This window comes from Salvelinus sp. IW2-2015, linkage group LG15 (genome assembly GCF_002910315.2).
Source record: "Salvelinus sp. IW2-2015 linkage group LG15, ASM291031v2, whole genome shotgun sequence".
In the NCBI taxonomy this organism is placed as follows: domain Eukaryota; kingdom Metazoa; phylum Chordata; class Actinopteri; order Salmoniformes; family Salmonidae; genus Salvelinus; species Salvelinus sp. IW2-2015.
The window spans coordinates 14,126,827-14,150,373 of record NC_036855.1 but is presented as its reverse complement, the minus strand read 5'-3'; the positions used below and the strand labels follow the sequence as shown (position 1 = coordinate 14,150,373).

The window sequence follows — 23,547 nt, the reverse complement described above, 5'->3', positions numbered from 1 at the left end:
GTGGCATGACCTCAAGAGAGCAGTTCACACCAGACATCCCAAGAATATCGCTGAACTGAAACAGTTTTGTAAAGAGGAATGGTCCAAAATTCCTCCTGACCGTTGTGCAGGTCTGATCCGCATCTACAGAAAACATTTGATTGAGGTTATTGCTGCCAAAGGAGGGTTAACCTGTTATTAAATCCAAGGGTTCACATACTTTTTCCACTCTGCACTGTGAATGTTTACACGGTGTGTTCAATAAAGACATGAAAATGTAGAATTGTCCGTATGTTATTAGTTTAAGCAGACTGTGTTTGTCTATTGTTGTGACCTAGATGAAGATCAGATCAAATGTTATGACCAATTTATGCAGAAATCCAGGTCATTCCAAAGGGTTCACATACTTTTTCTTGCCACTGTATCTCAATTACCTCGACTAACCCATACCCCTGCACATTGACTCGGTACCGTTACCCCTTGTATATAGCCTCGTTATTGCTATTATATTGTGTTATTATTTTTCCTTTAGTTCATAAAGCAAATTTTTTGTACTTAAAAAAAAAAACACTGCATTGTTGGTTAAGGGCTCGTTAGTAAGTATTTCATGGTAAGGTCTGTTGAATACCTATTGTATTCGGCACATGTGACAAATGCAATTTGATTTGATATCAAGGAAGCGTATTGTATATCTGAGTATATTTGTCTCTTTGCATCCCTCTCTCACACAGCCCCGCCAAAATTGCTTTGTTTTTCCTAGTTTCAAAATTGCCAGGTTGGTTCCTTTCAAAACAAGGGGAAACTATTTTACAGTTGAAGCAGTCAACGGCCTCCTTTTTCAGAGGGGAATGAATGGCAGCGGTGGCAACCCTCCTTTGGTCTGTGTCAGTCAGAACAAACAGCCAGCCAGACCACAGCTTCCCTTCATATAACAGAAACCATCCTGCTCTGGTATTACACAACACACCACCACAGTATTGTCTGGCACCTTGGCTGCATAAGAAAAGAAGAGGGACATTCAGGAGGTTATACTGCCAATTTCACGTAGGTAGAATCTGAGCACCATTGGATTGTTGACAATTCTAGTACTTCTCTTGATTCACAATTATTTCTCTTTGACAGTGGCGTTTCGGTGCGAGCCATGTTTCACGGCCAGAACAGTGTGAGAGGCACAGAGAAAGTGGCGTGGTGCTTACTGGGAGCTCAGTGGAAGTCTAGCTCAGCCTGGCTTTGGAGCAGGGCAGGGTGGAAGTGGTGACCTGTGGGGAGTAGGGAGAGGACGACCAGTCGCGGTAACCCTGTCTACAGGTCTAGCAGGCTCTGTTCCGAGGATGTTATAATTCAGCCATTTCCTCACGATAAGGCCCAATGCTATCCTGCTCACCTCTGTTCACACAACACACACATAATGCACTGTGGAGACACTACACACTGCTCACTAGGGCTGGGCGATATAACAAATCAATTTGAATATTTTTTTTTGCGCCATATTCCAAATGCCTGTATTGCAAAAAAAATATGTTTTATGAGCATTTATGTCCACTTGTTCTCATGTTGTCTTTTTGGTCTTGTCTCCTTCGCTCCTTCTGTAGCGTGTGCAATGACTGTAGGCTGTGTGCACCTTCCTATTTACACATGCACACCAAGCCCCTACGCCTGCCACTCAAAACAACAAGCATGACAACTTCTTCCCCTCTGGCAAGCGGATTCAACTCGCTATTTGCATTTGAGGTTTGGTTCAACAGAATGGGTCATATGGACACCGAAACACATTGAGACATTATTTTACTGTAATAAAGGAGACGTTAACCCTTCTAACGACACCTTTTTGTGTTTCAACTCTTCAAATTGCGCGCAGAGCAGACACTACTAAAACAGGATAATCAATGAACATTGATTCTGGAAAATGGATCCTCAGTTTGTTGAGTGCGGCATTGCGGCACCACGTACCGCTAGAAGCATTTTAGCCAAGGACTGTTACACTAGCTGTCTAGTCTGTGTTTTATAAATGTGCAATAAGCCTAAAACACAATTACATACGGAATTTGCAACCCATTCTTATTCTGAAAAATAAGGTAGGCCATTTGATTTCAACATCATAACAAAGTGGACAGGCTAACATGCTGTTCAAACAGTTGGAGACGGACTTAAGGTTGTGTTCCTAACAATTCAACTGTTCTACCTTTGCCAATAGATCCAAGTTGGCTAAACTTGAAATATAAAGATTAGCTGGCTAGTCACTAGCATGTGGGCTTGTACTTGAGAGAGAGTTTATGAGACCTGTGTTCATCTTCTATAATACCCATTATAAGAAGTTGGTCATTATTAGTGAATGTGCATTAAGCATGGTTCTGGTTAAATTTGTAACAAAAAGGGCATTTTCATTGACAGACTTGAAAGCCAGATCGGTGATTATTGCAAAAAAGCAGGTTAAACTATTTTGATAAAATAATACTTGATCTTTAATTGTACAACAAAGCTTATTTAGAGAAAACATATATCGTGAATCGATGGTAAGTAAAAAATAATAATAATAAAGATATGATTTTTAGGCCATATCGCCCTACAGCTCACACACACACACACACACACACACACACACACACACACACACACACTACACAAGTCATCATGACCAGCCACTAGACAACAGTACCGCTAGTTCATTTCACAGCTGTTTTAGATGTTTGACTTATGATGGATAGACTGGTGGACAAAACACTTAAGCAGCCCCTAAGTGGAAATGGATTGCACAACTTGAAAGTTCATATAGGGTCAAATCCTAACTTAATATATAAAATATCACACATAACTCAACATTCCTCATAGTTGAATGGCCTGATTGTTAATAATTCTGGATACAATCATCTGCTTAATGACCAAAACGTAATGTACAGTGCCTTCAGAAAGTATTCTGGACTTATTCCACATGTTGTTGTGTTACAACCTGAACTCAAAATGGATTCAATATATGTGTTTTCTCACCCATCTACACACAATACCCCATAATGACTATGTGAAAACACGTTGAAAATTAAATACAGAAATATCTCATTTGCACAAGTATTCACACCCATGAGTCAATACTTTGTAGAAGCACCTTAGGCAGCGATTACAGCTGTGAGTCTTTCTGGGTAAGTCTTTCCACATCTGGATTGTGCAACATTTGCCCATTATTCTTTTCAATATTCTTCAAGCTCTGTCAAATTGGTTGTTGATCATCGCTAGACAACTAGTTTCAGGTCTTGCCATAGATTTTCAAGTAGATTTAAGTCGAGAAAAAAGAAGGAACCCACACACTGCTCTTGCTAGTATCACTGTTCTTTAATTATCTTTACGTATCGGCCTCAAGGACTTCCTCAAGCTCTGACGAAGGCCTCGAGGTCGATACGTAAAGCTAATTAAAGAACAGTGATACTAGCAAGAGCAGTGTGTGGGTTCCTTCTTTTTTCTCATCTTATTTAACTGTTACCATGCACCTGCAACAAAGATAGCTCAGATGTGCGAGTGCCTTTTGAATTTTGAAGTAAATTTAAGTCAAAACTGTAACTCAGCCACTCAGTAACATTCACTGTCTTCTTGGTAAGCAACTCCAGTGTAGCCTTGTGTTTTAGGTTATTGTCCTGCTGAAAGGTGAATTCATCTCCCAGGGTCTGGTGGAAAGCAGACTGAACCAGGTTTTCCTCTAAGATTTTGCCTGTACTTAGCTCCATTCCGTTTCTTTTTTATTCTGAATAACTCCCCAGTCCTTAACGATTACAAGCATACACATAACATGATGCAGCCACCACTGTGCTTGAAAATATGGAGAGTGCTACTCAGTAATGTGTTGTATTGGATTTGCCCCAAACTTAACACTGTATTCAGGACAAAAAGTAAATTGTTTTGCCACATTTTTTAGCATTACTTTAGTGCCTTGTTGCAAACAGGGTGCTTGTTTTGGAATATATTTTTGATTCTGTACAGGTGTCCTTCTTTTAACTCTGTCATTTAGATTAGTATTGTGGAGTAACTACAATGTTATCAATCCATCCTTAGTTTTCTCCTATCACAGCCATTCAACTCTGTAACTGTTTTAAAGTCACCATTGGTGAAATCCCTAGGCGGTTTCCTTCCTCTCCGGCAACTGTGTTAGGAGGGACGCCTGCATCTTTGTAGTGACTGGGTATATTGATACACCATCCAAAGTGTAATTAATAACTTCGCTATGCTCAAAGTAATATTCAATGTCTGTTTTTTTATTTGTACCCATCTACCAATCTTTGTGAGGCATTGGAAAACCTTCCTGGTCTTTGTGGTTCAATTTGTGTATGTGTGGGGTACAGAGATGAGGTAGCCATTCAAAAATCATGTTAAACACTATTATTGCACACAGAGTGAGTCCATGCAACTTATTACGTGACTTGAACGTATTTAGGCTTGCCATAACAAAGAGATTGAATACTTATTGACTCAAAAAATTTCTGCTTTTCATTTTTAATTAAATGTAAATCCACTTTAACATTATGGGGTATTGTGTTTAGGCCAGTGACCAAAAATCTCAATTGAATCCATTTTAAATTCAGGCTGTAAAATAACATTTTGAAAAGGGGTATAAATACTTTCTGAAGGCTCTGTAAATGTAGGTTTGGGCCCATAGGGGATCAGATGGGACAACATTAACAGAGCAGTACCTGGCACACAGGAGCATTCGTAGGTGGTGTCTCCCTTCTGGACGCAGGTGGCCCCGTTGTGGCAGGGGGAGGGGTTGCACGGTAGGTAGCGGGTATCGCAGTGCTTGCCCGTATACTCCTGGGGACACTGGCAGCGGTAGGTGCCCACCTCGTTCACACACACGCCTCCATTCTTGCAGGGTGAGGGGTTTTGGGCACACTCGTTGACGTCCTGCTTGCAGGTCTGGCCATAGAAGAAGGGGGTGCAGGAGCAGATGTAGTGGGACTCGAAGGGGGTGCACTGCCCGCCGTTGGCACAGGGATTAGAGGCACAGGGGTCTGCCTGCTGGCACTGCTTACCTGAAAGAGACACACATCTTGTAAATGAAAATCAGGATTTTGATCTTTATTTACATACATAGCACCTTGTTTCTTATCATGTGCTACAATTAGCTGTAACCATGGTCAGTTTGAATATTTTAAAGAACATAAGACCGGTTAGTAATGTTATTTATTACTACTAGACAATGCAGCTTTCCCTCCAGTATTCTGACTACAGTGTGAGTAGTAAATATGACAGTGTTTACCAGACCAGCCAGGAGGACATCTACACTTGTACTCTTTGAGGTTGACCAGGTCGCAAGTGCCACCGTTACGGCAGGGTAAACTGAGACAGGCGTTGTCGATGGGCGTCAGACATAGGCGGTCCGTGAAGCCTGGCCGGCAGAAACACGTGAATTCCACTGAATTCCCACGGGGCACCATGCGACACGAGCCGCCATTTTTACATGAAGAGTAAGTGCAGGGGTCCTGGTGCTGACACCTGTTCCCCACGTATCCATCCCGACATCTGGAAAGAGAGAGAGAGGCAGGTTGAGTCAGAAAAATAATAATAGCACTAAGGGTTAAAGAAAAGTTGTATTCAACAGGTGCACTAAAAAAAAATGTTTTTTAAGTTAACACGAGTCAAGCATGTGTGGCCTGTACAATGCAACATGTCTTTGTCTTGTTTTAATAGATGGAAGATATGGAAACACAGCAAGAGTGAAAGCAAATACCTACTAGTTGGCATCCACTTTCTTACTTTCACCTCTGATGTTTTCAGAGGTCAGTGCAAACAAGGAGAGGAAGCCACTGAGATGTTCCTATTGTGTGCTCATCAATATAGACCTTCAGCAGCCTGGGAAACAGGCTCAGTCTGACACTAACTTAAGTAACTAACTAGTCCCTGCTCTCTGTGAAAGATGCTCTGAGGGCTCAGTCAGGATGTTCTCTCTCTGTCCTGCCCACTGTTACTACACGGCAACGCAGCCATGAGAAACTATGCAGCTAAACAGCACATTTGCCTTGTCACTGTCGTCCTTTTAGACAACGTGTTTTAGGCCATAAAACCCTGACTGCAGGATATGGGGGGCAAGGGGGTGGGACAGGGGGCATCATCCACCCCTGTGATGTTTCTCACAGGTCCTCTTAGAGTCATAAAGTGGCCCCCAGCAAACGGTTCCCAGAGAGAATGAGTGAAGTGAAATTCCAGTGTGCCATCACAGCAGCAAGATTTGTGACCTGTTGCCACAAGAAAACGGGCAACCAGTGAAGAACAAACACCATTGTAAATACAACCCATATTTATGTTTATTTATTTCCCCTTTTGTACTATTTGCACTCTTTTACAACACTGTACATAGCCATAATATCAAATTTGAAATGTCTATTCTTTTCACATTTTTGTGAGTGTAATGTTTACTGTTCCTTTCTGATTGTTTATTTCACTTTTGTTTCTTATCTATTTAACTTGCTTGGGGAATGTAAACATATGTTTCCTACGCCAATGAAGCCATTCGAATCGAAATTGAATTGAGAGGGAGAGAGAGAGAGGGAACGAGAGAAGGAGAGAGGAAGAGAGCAGAGGTCGGCGGGGATGGATTCGCACATTTACTATTACAATGACAGGGCTTGGAGAGTCCCCCGAGGCAACACAAGGTCAACTCCCAACAAAGGGCCACACACACACACAGAGAGAGAGAGGTGGTCAGAGAGGTTTGTGAGATCAGTGAGGTGGCCAGGGTCAGTGGAAAGAGATAACCCACCACTCTGTCTAGGACCTCACTGCTACCAAATGCTCCCATTTGTCATCCAGGAGGTTTCTGTACTGTTTTCCAAATGGTTGGATGGTGAGGGTTGGTCATTGTGGATAGACTGACTCCATTCATCAACACTACACAACAACATTGAGCTGGACTCTGACGAGCTGACGGAATTCTTGTACATAATCCGGTCTCATTTTTGACAAAGGTAGCCCCATGGCCCCCAACAACAGCTCTCAGCAAGAAATATGCTCCACTCCACTCCTTTTTTTCAGCGCTCATTCATTCAAAGGACAAGGCAGTGTCTATGCCCCTCTTTGAACTCAGAGCTAACATTATGGAGAGTTCAAAGCAGTGTTCCTCCACCTCAATGCCCTGTATTCTTCTACTGTATAGAGTCTTTCTCTCTCTCGCTCTCTGACAGCCAGAGACAAGGGATATAGAGAGATAGCGAACTCTAGAGCCACACAGACACTTTTGGTATCAGTTATCCTCCTAATTAAACTTTCGCTAATTCATTGTCAAAGGCAAAACATAAAGAAAAATGTAACACAAAAACAATGTTTTAAGTGAGAAGTAGGGATTGGTCTGAAGCCGAAAAATGAAGGAAATTCACATGAAAGTGAATCCCCAAAAAGCTGATTCCTTTCCATTGGAGGCTGTTGTTTTTTTTGTTCTCCAGTTGCAACTAGTATTGTATTCATTTACATCGTTAATAGTTGTTGATTATAGCTACTGTGTCTCATTCTGGGGGATTCCATAATGTAACAATGTCTCAACAACCTTTAAATACCGTTAAAAGTTCTGTCACTCCAAGATACTATCACATAGTTGTCTATAAGTCTATTACTATTAGCCCTAAGGGGGCTAACTAAATCACCTCCCCAAACATTCCCAGGGGGCCGTTGGTTGTGTGAGCAGGGCTGGGGGCCCGGGGCCAAGCAGAGGCCCCCTGTGGGGACAGACGTGTGTTTAGACAAGGTCTCTCTCTCACGGGATTAGGGTGGCCAGGGAAAGAAAACATCACATGCTTGGCTGGGCACTAGCTACACAAACATGAAGGGCCTGATGGCATGTCACACTGCTTTAATGCTAGGCTAGGCTACCTCTGGTTTCCAATCACTGGGAAATACTAGAGAATCATCCGTCTTGGGTTACAGGGAGCATGCTTGTCAGGATGGTTTGTTCTAGAGAGATATAGAGTGCGAAGGAGGAGAAAAGGCCATCTACCAAAGTCCCAACATTGCCATATGCTATGTGAGGACTATTCTAAATCTAAACATGATCAAATGTATTTTCCTGTGGTGAGAAGAACACATGCTCAGTTCATCCTTGTTCTCCAGAGTTTCACTACAAGCCCTTTAATTGTTCAGATAATTCGCTATCTTTTTTAATTATGACAGAGATGTAGAAGCATTCTGCCCGCTAGCATTCATAGCAATGCAGTTCTGAAATAGTGGGGGTCTATAAGCCAACCCAGGTCTCCCGGAGAGGGGCACAGCGCAGACATAGCGGGAGCCTGGTGCTGGGGTCGTGAGGCGGGACATGCGTCACACTCTGAGCCATCGTTCCCAAAAGGCTGCAGCGACTGAGCAGGTGCGCATGTAAATGAGGGGACGGCAGCTGCTGCCTGGCCAGCGCTCCCTCCATCCCCCCATTTATGTGCCCTCCATGTCCCTCTTCATCCCTCCATCCCCAGGAGAATAGCTGGGGCCTGGGCTTCAGGCGTCTGAATGCCCCCCCCCCCCCCCCCACACACACATCAGCAGTGGAGGGGGTAGGATGAGTGGCTCCATTGTTTCTCCTCCCCATTCAGATCTAACCACAGGCAGGCCAGGCCGGGAGCCTCCAAGCTGAGAGTGTGCATTCAGCTGGTAAACCTTCTCCTCTCTGTTCCTTCTTCCCTCTGTCCACAAACAAGTTTTTCCTCTCCTCTCCTCTCCTCTCCTCTCCTCTCCTCTCCTCTCTCCATCGGGCTCATCCCTGGTCTCTCTCTCTCTCCATCTGGCTCATCCCTGGCCTCTTTCTCTCTCTCTCTTTTTGGTCCTTAATTCAGTCTTCTTTTCACTTCCTCTTTATGGAGCCTTCGTACGGCTGACCGTCCTTTACTCCCCCCTCCTCAATATACCTTCTTTTGCTCTCGTTCCCGCCAACTGTTTCCCCCCACTCTCTCTTTTCATGGCGTCCATAGGGTTGTCTGCTTTTGTAAGCCACCATATAAGGATTTATGACTCTCTCTCAACTGGGCCTTGGCTCCAAAAACCTCAAAGTCTGGGCCTGGGTGTTACTTTTCACTGGTCAACCCAAACATACTTAAACGATGCAGAGAGAGACACAAACAAAGCTGTCTGAAAGAAAGGAAATTGAACTGGTTTTGGAGGAGGGGGTGGGATGGAGAGTTAGTGGGAAGCCAGTGAACAGAGGAGGTTGCTGGTTTGGAAGGAATGTTGGTGTTTACTCTAAAAAAAGCCTCCCCCCCCAGTCTCCTGTCCCTATCCCTGAACCACAGTCCTCAATGGAGGCTCTTGGCAGCCTCACTTTACAGGGCTCTGCAAAAACTCACACCAGCTTTTTAAACCAGGCCCAGACCTGCCTGTTCATCACAAACAGCCCAATGTCTCACACTGGGGCCTCAAAGACAAATACATAAAGCACCCACTCCTCTGCCTCGGTCCACGTGGCCCCGCTGCTCAAACACACTCTGGCCTTGGCGTTTGAGCAGAGTCAACCTCAGCACGCGCTAGCCAAGAATGCTAACCGTTTGCTCTTTAACTTGGCGAGAAGTCGACGAATAGGCCGTCAGCACAAAATACGTTTCACAGGACACCCACAGCTAACCGTCTTAAATGGCTCACACAGACTATAAAAGGGGAAAACAAAAGACACACAACTACTCTTCTAATTTGAACCGTTCAAAACAAACAGTGAAAGGCAGCTGCTACAACAGACTCCTGGCCACGTCATCCAGAGTACGCTAATCTTGGCAGCAGGTAAACTATCTGCTAGAAAGTTAAATAAAGAACAGTTGAAAAGAGGAGAAGAATCAGAAGCTGTTCAAATATCAGGTGTGCGGCAGGCCGGAGTGATGTTGTATAACAGGGGAACCTCTGTAATCAGGCTGATACTGTTGTTGTTATCCTGTGACTGTCGTCCCTCCCTGCCTGCCCCAGTAGCCTCCATTGTCCTGCTGAGATTGCTTTTCTTCCTGGCCACCAGTAGCCCGTGGCAAAGGGTCTGTGTGTGTGCTCATGTGTGTGTTTGTGTGCGTCTGTGCTGCAGTGTGCAGCGGGCGGCTGAGGATCAGCCCAGGCGGAGAGCAGATGTTGTCATGACACCTGACCTCGGGAGCAGACACCACTCTGGGGGTTTCTCCACTGTTGGGCCAATCTGCCATCTGTCACTCTCGGAGGTCACCATGCACAGAAAGGCACTGTGCTTTGAAGACACACAGGCACGCAGGCGTACACATGAACACACACACGCATATATAGACACACACACAGAGACGTACAGGCTCCACTCTTCAATACAGCCTACACAGCCATTCAGCCTACCTATTTTCACCATTCATCTACAGTATTGTAGTGTAGTTTCTCTAAAAGGGTCAAACACACAGCGCTGACTAACTGTAATTAGCACCCGGTGGCCGTCCCATCGCATCTGACCACTGAACATCAGCCGTCATTTTCTATTCATTTCCTGACGATTCGGGGAATGTTGAATCGCAAAACTCAGCAGATGATTAACTGCAGACAAGGGATGTTTAGGTTGGTCTGTCTGCGCTATAAGACAAAAAGAACACTTGACTGTTCCAATTAAATGTTCACCACGACACCATGAATCATTTTGAGAATTTAACCTCTTCAACACAGTATCGAGAAAGTGACAAACTTGACCATTTTGGGCCTGGAGCTAATTAAGTTTTTGGTTTTTCACAGTCCGTCTCTCTTTTACATGCCTCCTCCACCTCTCTCTAAACTGCCTCCAGCCTGGAGTCAAACTGTTCTAGGAACACTTTTTCCCCCTGCCTTGTTTTTCTCCACTCTCATTTCCTGGCTGTTTGGTGTCTGTGCCTCTGCTAAGTATCCTTTAGTCTTGTCTGATCAGTTTGAAAGCACTCCCTCAGGGCTTGCTGTGGTGCTGTGCCTCAGCCCCTCTCTCTCTCTAATCGTAGCTTCCCAGCCCACATCTGGTAGTGTTCATTAGAGGCCTGTTTATTTGGCCCCATTACTGACAGAGCCCATGGGAAAGGAACCGCTCCCCCAGGGACACAACACAGAGCAAGGAGCAGGAGGAGAGGCAGGGGATGCAGGGAGAGGCAGAAAGGAGATAGGAGGTGCAGGGGAGTTATGGCGAGACAGGAACAGGAACAGGGAAGGAGGCTGCCTGGGGGATTTCTGACTCATGCTGCCTTCTCCTAATGACTGGTGGTGGTGTTGCTACTGCCTAGCCTGCTGCTTTACGAGACTGGGAACCTCTTAAGTGATTAAATGTGGCTGAAGGTGTGTGACACGGAAGCAGACCCTGACGAAGTAGTTACTGTACAGAGCTCAGTGTTGTGTTTGGTTGAGGTCTACCTATGAGAACATTTTATGAAGTTTAGGTGATTCAAACAGATGCTATTGGCTTTAGTTAAGACATCGTTTTACCCCATTCTTTTGCGTTTTTAAAGGACCTCCTTATCACTCCATCCAGAAGAAAGCCATTAACTTATGTTTTGTGTTTTCTTTGTGAAGAGTATCCTGTGTGAATTTGTGTGTGTGAAAGTTCATAGAACACCTGCCGCTGTGAGGCAGTCTTCTGTTTGGAGTTGAATGGAAAAACCACAAGTAATCATGGGTATTATAGAGTATGCTGCCCTGTGGGTAATGCAAGTCCCTTTTAGTTGTTCAGTTATGATCCACAGACAGACAGGTGGTCGGAATCAAATTCATCAAATGAGGAAATTCTCCTCTATTGTTGTTTTCTCTCCTGCCTCGCTGCACACGCGCACACGCACACGTGCACACACACGCACACGTGCACAAACACAGATGGCCTCGCTGTCAGTCATATTAGCAGGTGATCAAAATGTATGTGATTTTTCTTTGTTATGTGTCGCCCCTCAGACTCAAATATCTCTAATCCAGCGTTGAAGTTCCCCAACGTCAAGTCGCTTCAATCAGTCAGAAGTCAGAACAGTCAGCGGCTCAGTTCAGCCCCTCCTTCTCTCCACTGAGGTTTATGCCAAAGGGAAGCCGACCCGGGCCCGGCGGCCCATGAAAGCCCAGGGCCCTGTGTGATGATATGATCACATACAATACAGCACCTTTTCTTCCCCCGGTCCTTCGAGGCTGTTTCCTGCATCTGAATGAAAGGATGGGAGTGGGGGGTGGAGTGGTGGACTAAAATGCAGGGATTCATCTGCCTCGTAGCAAACAGAGGTTGCATTGAAGCATCACTGGCCAGGACAAGGGCTGGCTTTCATTCATGAGTTTCAAGTTCCTTGGTGTCTACATCACCAATGAACTATCATGGTCCAAACACACCAAGACAGTCGTAAAGAGGGCACGACAACACCTTTTCCCCCTCAGGAGACTGAAAAGATTTTGCATGGATCCCCAGATCCTCAAAAAGTTCTACAGCTGCACCATCGAGAGCATTCTAACCGGTTGCATCACTGCCTGGTATGGCAACTGCTCGGCATTTGACCGTAAGGCTCTACAGAGTAGTGTGTGCGGCCCAGTACATCACTGGGGCCAAGCTTCCTGCCATCCAGGACCTATATAATAAGCGGTGTCAAAGGAAGGCCCAAAAAACTGTTAAAGACTCCAGACTGTTCTCTCTGCTACCGTACGGCAAGCGGTATCGTAGCGCCAAGTCTAGTACCAAAAGGCTCCTTAACAGCTTCTACCCCCAAGCCATAAGACTGCTGAACAATTAATCAAATGGCCAGCCGGACTACCGACTACCGGTCACCACCACACCACACATGCCAGGGAATGAATGGGCCTGCTTCTTATTTCACTTCAGTCAGAGAGTTTTAACACACACGTAGCTAGGCCATCTAGCTAGCTATCCAAAGGGGAATTCATTAAAGCCTGGACAAACACTTGAGAGAATGATTATCCGAGGTTATATCAGTTCCAGCTCTTTGAATACAGTGCCTGCAGATTAGAACCTGTCATGGAAACCTTCGCTTCAGGCGCTAACTGGGCTATTTATGTCTTTCTGAAGGAGGGGAGACTGGCTGTTACTGCAGAAGACTTATTTCTCCAGGCAAGCAGGCTCACAGACAGGCAGCACAGGGGACATCTATGCTAAGGTTTGACTCTTCAAATACTGAGGCCTCAGCATGCATCATCACATCAAAGACTTCTCATCAGGCAAAATGTATGCACTACATAGAGAATAGGGCCCCATTTTGGACACAATCTGAGTACAGGACAGGTTGATGAGTGACAGACAGACAGCAATATTGCTCAAAATACCCTGGCTCAGTCTCATTCATACCACATCACCTCCAAATCTCCCTTCTCCAGTGGGGGACTAAGCCCTCCTCTGAAGCACAAGAGGTCACGTGACTCACTGTATCAATTGCCGGTCCCCAAAAAATACAGATATTTTGAGGAGTCTCTACTGTTTTCCTGCCGACTGAGGCACAGTATGTGAACCCTGGGCACAGCAGCCCTCTCCAGACAGTGCATCTCTCATCTCCCTGGCTGAGGCTCTGAAGCTAAGCCCCTTGATTCTAGCCATCCTAGAGTGTGGATCATATCTCTCTCTTGGGTTCTTATTGGCCCTACACTGCACTGCTTTCTGTTACTGTCATGTCAGCTTACTAGATGAGAGGCCTCCTTCAGATAAACTACCCTGGCCTGCCCTGATCCCAGTAGCTCTCATTCACCAGTCCAGATATGAGGGAGGACCTCAGTATTCATGGCATGGAATGTAAAGTAGGCATCCTACAGTACTACACTGAACAAAAATATAACCGCATATAAGAAAATCAGTCAATTGAAATAAATGAATTTGGCCCTAATCTATGGATTTCACATGACTGGGAATACAGATATGCATCTGTTGGTCACAGATACCTTAAAAAAAAAGGTAGGGGCATGGATCAGAAAACCAGCCCTTTGCCTCATGCAGCGTGACACATGTCCTTCACATAGAGTTGATCAGGCTGTTGATTGTGCCCTGTGGAATGTTGTCCCACACCTGTGTAATGATCATGCTGTTTAATCAGCTTCTTGATATGCCACACCTGTCAAGTAGATGATCTTGGCAAATGAGAAATGCTCACTAACAGGGTTGTAAACAAATATGTGCACAAAAGTTCCAGAGAAATAAGCTTGTTGTGCGTATGGAACATTTCTGGGATCTTTTATTTCAGCTCATGAAACATGGGACCAACACTTTACATGTTGTGTTTATATTTTTGTTCAGTGTATATAAAACTGACGCATTGGATGGCACTTTACCTGGGAATACCACTTGTCTCGACTTCAGAGCGGCATTGTTTTAATTGAGATGAAGGAAGGTTGTGATCCTGTCAGGAATGGGAACATGGCCGTGGAAATACACTTTCTGTATGCTCAGGGAAGGAATTTCATGGAGACCATCAAAACATATAACGTAGCCTATATTATTCAGACAGGTTTCAACACAGACAGACGCCACCAGACCTCACCAACCTGCTCTCTTCCGCTCTCTCTCAATTCAAAGGGATTTATTGGCAAGGGAAACATATTTTTACATTGCCAAAGCAAGTGAAATAAACAATCAAAAATGAACAGTAAACATTACACTCACAAAAGTTCCAAAGGAATGGAGACATTTCAAATGTCTTAATATGGCTATATACAGTGTTGTAACAATGTGCAAATACTTAAAGTACAAAAGGGAAAATCAACATAAATATGGGTTGTATTTACAGTGTTGTTTGTTCTTCACTCGTTGCCCTTTTCTTGTTGCAACAGGTCACACATCTTGCTGCTGTGATGCACACTGTGGTATTTCACCCAATAGATATGGGAGTTTATCAAAATTGGATGTGTTCGAGAATATTTTGTGGGTCTGTGTAATGTAAAGGAAATATGTGTCTCTAATATGGTCATACAGTTGGTAGGAGGTTAGGAAGTGCAGCTCAGTTTCCACCTCATTTTGTGGCGGTGTGCACATAGTCTTCTCTTGAGAGTTAGGTCTGCCTACGGCGGCCTCTCTCAGTAGCAATTCTCTCTCTCTCTCTTCTCATCCTCTCTCTTCCTCGATCTCTTCCTCTCTATCCCCCCTCTACTCTGCTTCTCTCTCTCCTCTCTCTCTCTCTCTCTTCTCCTCTTCCTTCTTCCTCCTCTCTCCCCTCTCTCTCTCCTCCCCCTCTCTCTCTCCTCTCTTCTCTCTCTCTCTCTCTCTCTCTCTCTCTCTCTCTCTCTCTCTCTCTCTCTCTCTCTCTTCTCTTTCTCTCTTCTCTCTCTCTCTCTTCTCTCTCTCTCTCTCCTCTCTCTCTCTCTCTCCTCTCTCTCTCTCTCCTCTCTCTCATCTCTCTTCCTCTTCTCCTTCTCTCTCTTCTCTCTCTTCTCTCTCTTCCTCTCTCTCTCTTCTCTCCTCTCCTCTTCTCTCTCCTCTCTCTCTCTCTCTCTCTCTCTCTCTCTCCTCTCCCTCTCTCTCTTCTCCTCCCTCTCTCTTATATATAGTCAAACTCCCGGCCAAATGTGCTCGGTCTACTGTGTCTTATGGGTTCATGGGTCTTCATTAGGCCTAATTTATAACCTGAAAAGACTGAAGGGATCATGCCAATTAACCCACCTGGATGTGGTGAGTCCTCCAGGCATTAACTTATGTTGTCAACAATTCAGTAGGACCTGCCACACAATTCTTTGATTTTGAAAAGACAAAGCAAGCCAGTTTAGCCTACATGGTGAGAAACGCTTGAACATTCAGTGGAAGATTGTGGAAAGAAACTAGCAGCATTGTTGACATTAGGCCACGGTATTAGAATTGGATTAATCTGATAGGGTGCACTTAGCTTGCTCTGTTGAATGTTCCCATTTTAGTCATCATTTCTCACATCACAGCCCTGTTTAAAGTTTGTCCAAACATACTGTATACCCATAAACAAACATTTCCAACATTGAACACTAGAGAAGACACAACACAACCTCTGCCCTCTGCCTGTACATTCCAGACACATTGTGGGATTGTCAACTCTTGTTACCGTGGGATAATACAAAAAATGAAGGCATAGTAAAAGATACACAAAAGGAAGGCGTAGTAAAGAGAAAATATCAGCCCTCTCCAAAAAATGTGGTGCTCTAGTCTAGCAGGCCACTAATCACAATCTCCATGTTTAATTAGGAGAGTCTGAGGACAGTGACAGGCACAATGATGGCTTTGTGGCCCAACAAGGGGGGCGAAACACTGCCAGACACAATTAAGATGTGGCCCAGAGCCAAAATGGCTGCCTGGGCCTGCAGGAGCCAAGAGCCGACCTGCCCTGATTGAGCCTCTGCGCCAGCCCAGTTTCATCCCACTCCAATGCAGCTCAGTAAGGCAACACTGGCACTCAAATAACAGGCTGGAAACAGAGCCAATGTTCAGGTAGCCTTTGTGCAACAGGGGGTAAGAGGGGTCAGGGGACAATAGAAGTTCTACATGTCGTTGATGTAGAAGAGCTACTGAACGCTTTGTATTGACCTGCTCATTTCACTTTAAAAATGGAGAACAGCAACAACAACCTCAGATATGCATTACAACTTGTTTACTAATTTACAGTCTATTTATGTATCTGTTCACAATTATGAAACCATCCAGTCTAATTACCCTCTACTTCCATCTGTCCTTCAGATGAAAATCTCTCAGAGAGAGAAAGCCCATTCAACAATCAACAGGGGGACAAAACCCCTTGAGCAGGGGGCGGGGGGAAGGACAGGGGCTGCAGCCAGAACTCACTGGGAAGCATCACCCAGATTAGTCACACAGAATTAATCTGACTGGAGAACAATGGCCACCGAGCTTCTGGCAAAGCCCAGCTGTCGCTCCGTGAAAGAAAAGAGAAACAAGATTTAGGACTAAGAGTGAGTGTCTCCAACAGAGACTTCTGCCGGAGAGAGGGGAGAGGGAGCCTGCATTCAGTAGCAGTGGGCTGGGCTGAGCAGGCTGCGAGACACACAGACACAGCGACCCCCCCGGTGCAGTCCTCTTCAAAACCCACACATCTCATTCATTCGCTGGCCCAGGCCTAGGTTGTAATTGTCTTCCAAGAATAGGCATGTGCTACTCTCTTAGACAACTGAAAATGCCTTCAGAGGCCCAAGCTAAGCCTCAACTCAACATGATAAAATTAAACAACTTCATGTTCTTGGATATGTCATTTACTAAATGCTCTCTGGAATGTATAATATGTGTTTTATGCAGGTGTTTGCTGTGCATATTTATCTCATGTAAAATAAAGGGATTTGAAACTTACTTGCACTCTCCATTTCCATCAGCCGTGGCCTCACACCTCCCCAGGTTCAAACACGACTCGGTGGACATAGAGCATCTTAGGCCTGCAAACAGAATGAGTCAATACACCACACACACAACCTCTTAATTCTTTTCACAATTGAGAAGATTTTGATATACAGTCATCAATGGATGGTTTTGGAAAAGCAACAAGACGTGAACAAAATAACATCCAAATGCTTGAGTATTAAACAACAGAAATATCCTTCATGATGATGATTGTGTGGACTAGGTGTGACTACTGCCACCTTGAAGTGCAGTTTGTGGTGAATGGGACTTGACACACCGGTAGGCACATTCTTCCCTTTGCAGCTGTCCCAAAGAATGTACAATATTTGGGGAGTAACATAGCGCTGCAAAATGGTTCTGTGTAACTCAACTCAAACCTGCCTCAATGGTTAAGGCTCGAGTTTTCATATTCCTGTGAAGTTATGGGCTGAACAGTGAACTTTCTTGCAAACGCAGAGCGAATGGCGCAAGCCGCATCTGTGAGCCGAGAGCACAACGGTTAGTGCTATCCAGGATCCTATGATGACAATACAATATCCTGCCTGGCTATCTGTAAATACAAGATAAATGTGAAGGTGCAATATGCAGAAATTGCTCCACCATTTCCTGGTTGTAAAAATTCTAATTGTTTGCCTAATTTCAGTTTATGTGACAAAACAAGAATGTATAGTGTACAAAATCATTGTACCACCTAAAGCGCTGCGAAATATATTTTCAATAACCAAAAATATTGTATTTTCAGCTGTTTGAAGCTGGTGTACAAAACCGAAAGTAAAATGCAAAAACTAAACTTAAGAACTGTAATTATAGAAATAGCGCACATAGAAGAGATCTACCCGTCTTAGACTTGCTTTCATTGAGAATGACAGATCTATAACTCACATTTCTATGTCAATTTGGTGGGGTCACCCACAAAGTTACATATCCTCCTGAGATCCATAATTTCTGTCCTCTAGTGGACATCAGACCTTGGTCCGTACCTGAGGCCATACAAGCCACTTTATTGAGTCCTGTTGTCCCCTTGAGAGGACATCCTTGCCAACTTTATCTTCCTGGTTCTTAAAATAACGTCTGCTTCACATTTTATGGAAATTTAAAAAGTGTGTGTAATTATAATTTATCCCATTTCCTTGATGACAGCTTTGCACACTCTTGGTATTCTCTCAACCAGCTTCATGAGGAATGCTTTTCCAACTGCCTTGAATGAGTTCCCACATATGCTGAGCACTTGTTGGCTGCTTTTCCTTCACTCTGCGGTCAAACTCATCCCAAATCATCTCAATTGGGTTGAGGTCGGGTGATTGTGGATGGCAGGTCATCTGATGTGGCACTCCATCATTCTCCTTCTTGGTCAAATAGCTGTTACACAGCCTGGAGGTGTGTTGGGTCATTGTCCTGTTGAAAAACAAATTATAGTCCCACTAAGCACAAACCAGATGAGATGGCGAATCAAGGCATAATGCTGTGGTAGCCATGCTGGTTAAGTGTGCCTTGAATTATAAATAAATCACAGACAGTGTCACCAGCAAAAGCACCCCACACCATCACACCTCCTCCTCCATGCTTCACGGTGGGAACCACACATGCGGAGATCATCCGTTCACCTACTTTGCGTTCACAAAGACACGGCGGTTGGAACCAAAAATCTCAAATTTGGACTCATCAGACCAAAGGACAGATTTCCACCGGTCTAATGTCCGTTGGTCGTGTTTCTTAGCCCAAGCAAGTCTCTTCCTATTATTGGTGTCCTTTAGTAGTGGTTTCTTTACAGCAATTCGACCATGAAGGCCTGACTCACACAGTCTCCTATGAACAGCTGATGTTGAGATGTGTCTGTTACTTGCACTCTGAGGCATTTATTTGGGCTGCAATCTGAGGTGCATTTAACTCTAATGAACGTATTCCCTGCAGCAAAGGTAACTCTGGGTCTTCCTTTCCTGTGGCGGCCCTCATGAGAGCCTGTTTCATCATAGCACTTGATGGTTCTTGCGAATGCACTTGAAGAAACTTTCAAAGTTCTCGAAATTTTCAGGATTGACTAACCTTCGTGTCTTAAAGTAATGACGGACTGTCATTTCTCTTTGCTTATTTGAGCTGTTCTTGCCATAATATGGCCTTGGTCTTTTACCAAATAGGGATATCATCTGTATACCACCCCCACCTTGTCAAAACACAACTGATTGGCTCAAACGCATTAAGGAAAGAAATTCCACAAATTAACTTTTAACAAGGCACAATTGTCAATTGAAATGCATTCCAGGTGACTACCTCATGAAGCTGGTTGAGAGAATGCCAAGAGTGTGCAAAGCTGTCATCAAGGCAAAGGGTGGCTACTAATAATCTCAAATATAAAATATATTTTGATTTGTTTAACACTTTTTTGGTTACTACTTGATTCCTTATGTGTTATTTCATAGTTTAGTGTTGATGTCTTCAATATTATTCTACAATGTAGAAAATAGTAAATATGAAGAATAACCCTTGAATGAGTAGTTGTGTCCAAACTTTTGACTGGTACTGATATATATATATATATATACAGTTGAAGTCGGAAGTTTACATACACTTAGGTTGGAGTCATTAAAACTTGTTTTTCAACAAATCCACACATTTCTTGTTAACAAACTATAGATTTTGCAAGTCGGTTAGGACATCTACTTTGTGCATGACACAAGTAATTTTCCCAACAATTGTTTACAGACAGATTATTTCACTTATAATTCACTGTATCACAATTCCAGTGGGTCAGAAGTTTACATACACTAAGTTAACTGTGCCTTTAAACAGAGATGAATGTACTTTGGTGCGAAACGTGCAAATCAATCCCAGAACAACAGCAAAGGACCTTGTGAAGATGCTGGAGGAAACAGATACAAAAGTATCTATATCCACAATAAAACGAGTTCTATATCGACATAACCTGAAAGGCCGCTCAGCAAGGAAGAAGCCACTGCTCCAAAACCGCCATAAAAAAAGCCAGACTACGGTTTGCAACTGCACATGGGGACAAAGATCGTACTTTGGGAGAAATGTCCTCTGGTCTGATTAAACAAAAATAGAACTGTTTGGCCATAATGATCATTGTTATGTTTGGAGGAAAAAGGGGTAAGTTTGCAAGCCGAAGAACACCATCCCAACCGTAAAGCACGAGGGTGGCAGAATCATGTTGTGGGGGTGCTTTGCTGCAGGAGGGACTGGTGCACTTCACAAAATACATGGCATCATGAGGGAGGAAAATTATGTGGATATATTGAAGCAACATCTCAAGACATCAGTCAGGAAGTTAAAGCTTGGTCGAAAATGGGTCTTTCAAATGGACAATGACCCCAAGCATACTTCCAAAGTTGTGGCAAAATGGCTTAAGGACAACAAAGTCAAGGTATTGGAGTGGCCATCACAAAGCCCTGACCTCAATCCTATAGAAAATGTGCGGGCAGAACTGAAAAAGCATGTGCGAGCAAGGAGGCCTACAAACCTGACTCAGTTACACCAGCTCCGTCAGGAGGAATGGGACAAAATTCACCCAACTTATTGTGGGAAGCTTGTGGAAGGCTACCTGAAACGTTTGACCCAAGTAAAACAATTTATTAAAGGCAATGCTACCAAATACTAAGTTAGTGTATGTAAACTTCTGACCCACTGGGAATGTGATGAAAGAAATAAAAGCTGAAATTAATAATTCTCTCAACTATTATTCTGACATTTCACATTCTTAAAATAAAGTGGTGATCCTAACTGACCTAAAACAGGAACTTTTTACTTGGGTTAAATGTCAGGAATTGTGAAAAACTGAGTTTAAATGTATTTGGCTAAGGTGTATGTAAACTTCCGACTTCAACTGTGATATATATATATATATATTTGTATATATATAATCGGGTCTCATGAGCATATTGCAAAGAATGAAAACTGATGCTGGAATATATTCTTAACTGTCACATTTTAAGACGCAATTTTAAGTAATACCCTCAAAAATAAGATGCCTTTGAAGTTCGAATGCAACAAGTGCAACATTCTGAGATCGTTCTACAATCAATGTCACTTCTTCCCATTTGTTCTTCCCTGCACATCAGCATTTACTGTGCACTAATACGATTTTATATGAGTGAATTCATGGAAAACATCTACGTAATAAAAGTACAATTTCACTTATTTCATGAAATTGTATCCACTGTGTATCGAACAAAACACGGTTGAATATTGTTATTGCGCTTACCTCGTGTTAGAGCAATAAGCGACAACAGGAAAGTTAGTTTCACAAAGAAATGATGCATTCCTTCTTTTCTGATTTAAAATTGATGTATAATTCCAATTGGAGTTATCATAGATCCTGTTAATTTTCCTCTTCGACAGTTAAAAAAACTTCCAATTCATCATTTCATAGATCCAAAAAAGTAAACGTTTTCGGCGTGTCTCTAAACTTCGTACACGCGATGTTTTCACTCCAGCTTCGGAGTTGTAAATGACTCAATTCCCGTAACCACATATAGGGGCGTTATGGTTCCGCGCCACTAGGTCTACTTCGCCCACGACAGCTATTCATTATTTTATTTAATCTAGAAATGTTCTGAGGAGGAGTGGGAAAATACGCCCACCCTGTAAAACTATAAAAGTATCACATTTAAAAAATATATATATATATATCCCAGGCGTTTCCTGTTGGTAGATTTAGCAATCACTGACAAAACAGATACTTTAAAGCGACAGTATATAGAATTTCCAGTAAATCTAGGCTAATTTCTATTAATAAAAACATAAATATAACAGAATGAATCTTCAATTAAACCAGGTTAAAACAGTTAACCCTTAGTTTGGAAGAATATGTAGTTTGTGTTATGTATGTCTTATGTCATAACCAATTTATAACCAAATTAAGGACATATTCCTACATTGTTTATATTTTTGTTGGTGGCCCACACTTTTATTGTATGCTCATTTTACAGTGTGGCTTTCACATCACTAAAATACAGATGTAGAAGCGAGTCTTATCTTTAAGCAGCCCAAGTGAAGGTGTTCTCTGGTTACTATCATTTCCACATACTCAACATACAGACAAAATCATTCTGTTTTGCTCTCATAATTTTGGGAAATGTGTTTGTTTTTCACAGAGGTATTCATGATTAACATATGTTATCTAGCATGTGAACCATGATAACAGATCTAATCCTCCATAGCTGGCAAGTAAACGCTGACAGTAGGCCTGAAACAGATAAATACATTCTGGTTGTGCTTAAATCAGCAAACACAGAGCAGGTCAGATTTCAAATTTATTCCATCCAATAACACGTTGACATAATCCTTTGTATCTTTTTTAAAATCCTTTGTTACGGATATGGGCTTTGCAATGTCTAAATATCATGGGTAAAAATCAAGAAGGCCCTTAATGAGAATGTTTTAGTAGTTTTATGGTGACTTTGGTTTCTTAGGCTGGTATGTGTATCCTAAATGGGTCAGATCACAATCAGATCGTCAGTACAAATGTCAACTTCCATTCCCAAACAACATTCATTCATTTCTAAATTTAGCAATAATTAATTTGGAACTAATCATAACCAAAAAGAAGGGAAATATTTGCAACTGGTGTTTTTTATGCCTGCAGGGCTTAATTTGTTCAGTGGTGAATCCATATTTCTGTTTGACATTTAAAGGAGCTGCATACGCAACAGGACCTCCAGGTAGAACATCAACCCGGAGTGTGGCATGAGGAAGACTGAAGCAAACGTTGTGGCCCTGGGGCCTGAGAATGGGGAGAAGGGTTGGAAGAGGAGATCATGGAGAGAATGGTAAAGGAGTGAAGGGTTGTGGGAGAATAGGATGGAGAGAAGGTAAAGTGGTTGATGAGGTGGCGATGGTGACAAAAAACAAAAATAACAACCTGTTTTTCTAACTTTTACAGAAAAACATAGATAAAAGCAATGCAAATTATATAATCGGTTATGGCTTTATCTCCAATGTGATACAAATTTACATTTGTATTGTGTCACATTCCAAGGCTGAGTGTAAACAGCATTTGGGTTGCCATTTCAATGGCCTCCATTCCAGTAGCTATTACAGATGCAGGACCATAATATTCCACTTAGAAAATGGTTTTATCCAAAGCAATTTACAGTTCAGTGAGTACACATATTTTTATTTCAAGTTTAAATACGTAAATGGGGAAACAGTGCCACGGATTGTTTTGTTGATGAAACGGAGGAGAGGAGTGACCGGCAGCATAAAAAACAATCAAATGGCAGTACATATTCTGCTTTTCTATCGCGTGTGTAATGATGTCTGAGGGGGAAAAAACTGTGTTTGTTGTTTGAAGTGACATCTTTGTTGTTATAATATCCCAAACG

General features: G+C 43.1%; 1 protein-coding gene across 3 annotated transcripts in view; it reads right to left on the bottom strand.

The window, feature by feature from the left end:
* The window catches only part of notch1b (notch receptor 1b), a 49,589-nt gene extending 27,906 nt beyond the window's left edge, over nucleotides 1-21,683 (bottom strand). For 2 of the 3 annotated variants that reach the window (XM_070446958.1, XM_070446959.1), the window contains exons 1-4: nucleotides 21,426-21,682; nucleotides 17,163-17,244; nucleotides 5,219-5,481; nucleotides 4,653-4,991 (exon numbers count right to left, since the gene is read on the bottom strand). In XM_070446958.1, coding sequence (XP_070303059.1) covers nucleotides 4,653-4,991; nucleotides 5,219-5,481; nucleotides 17,163-17,244; nucleotides 21,426-21,483 — 742 coding nt within the window. In that variant the 5' untranslated portion in view covers nucleotides 21,484-21,682. Of the gene's footprint in view, nucleotides 1-4,652; nucleotides 4,992-5,218; nucleotides 5,482-17,162; nucleotides 17,245-21,425 lie in introns of all 3 variants that reach the window. The other variant, XM_024002886.2, reaches the window with a different exon arrangement.
* Nucleotides 21,684-23,547: the final 1,864 nt, after the last annotated feature.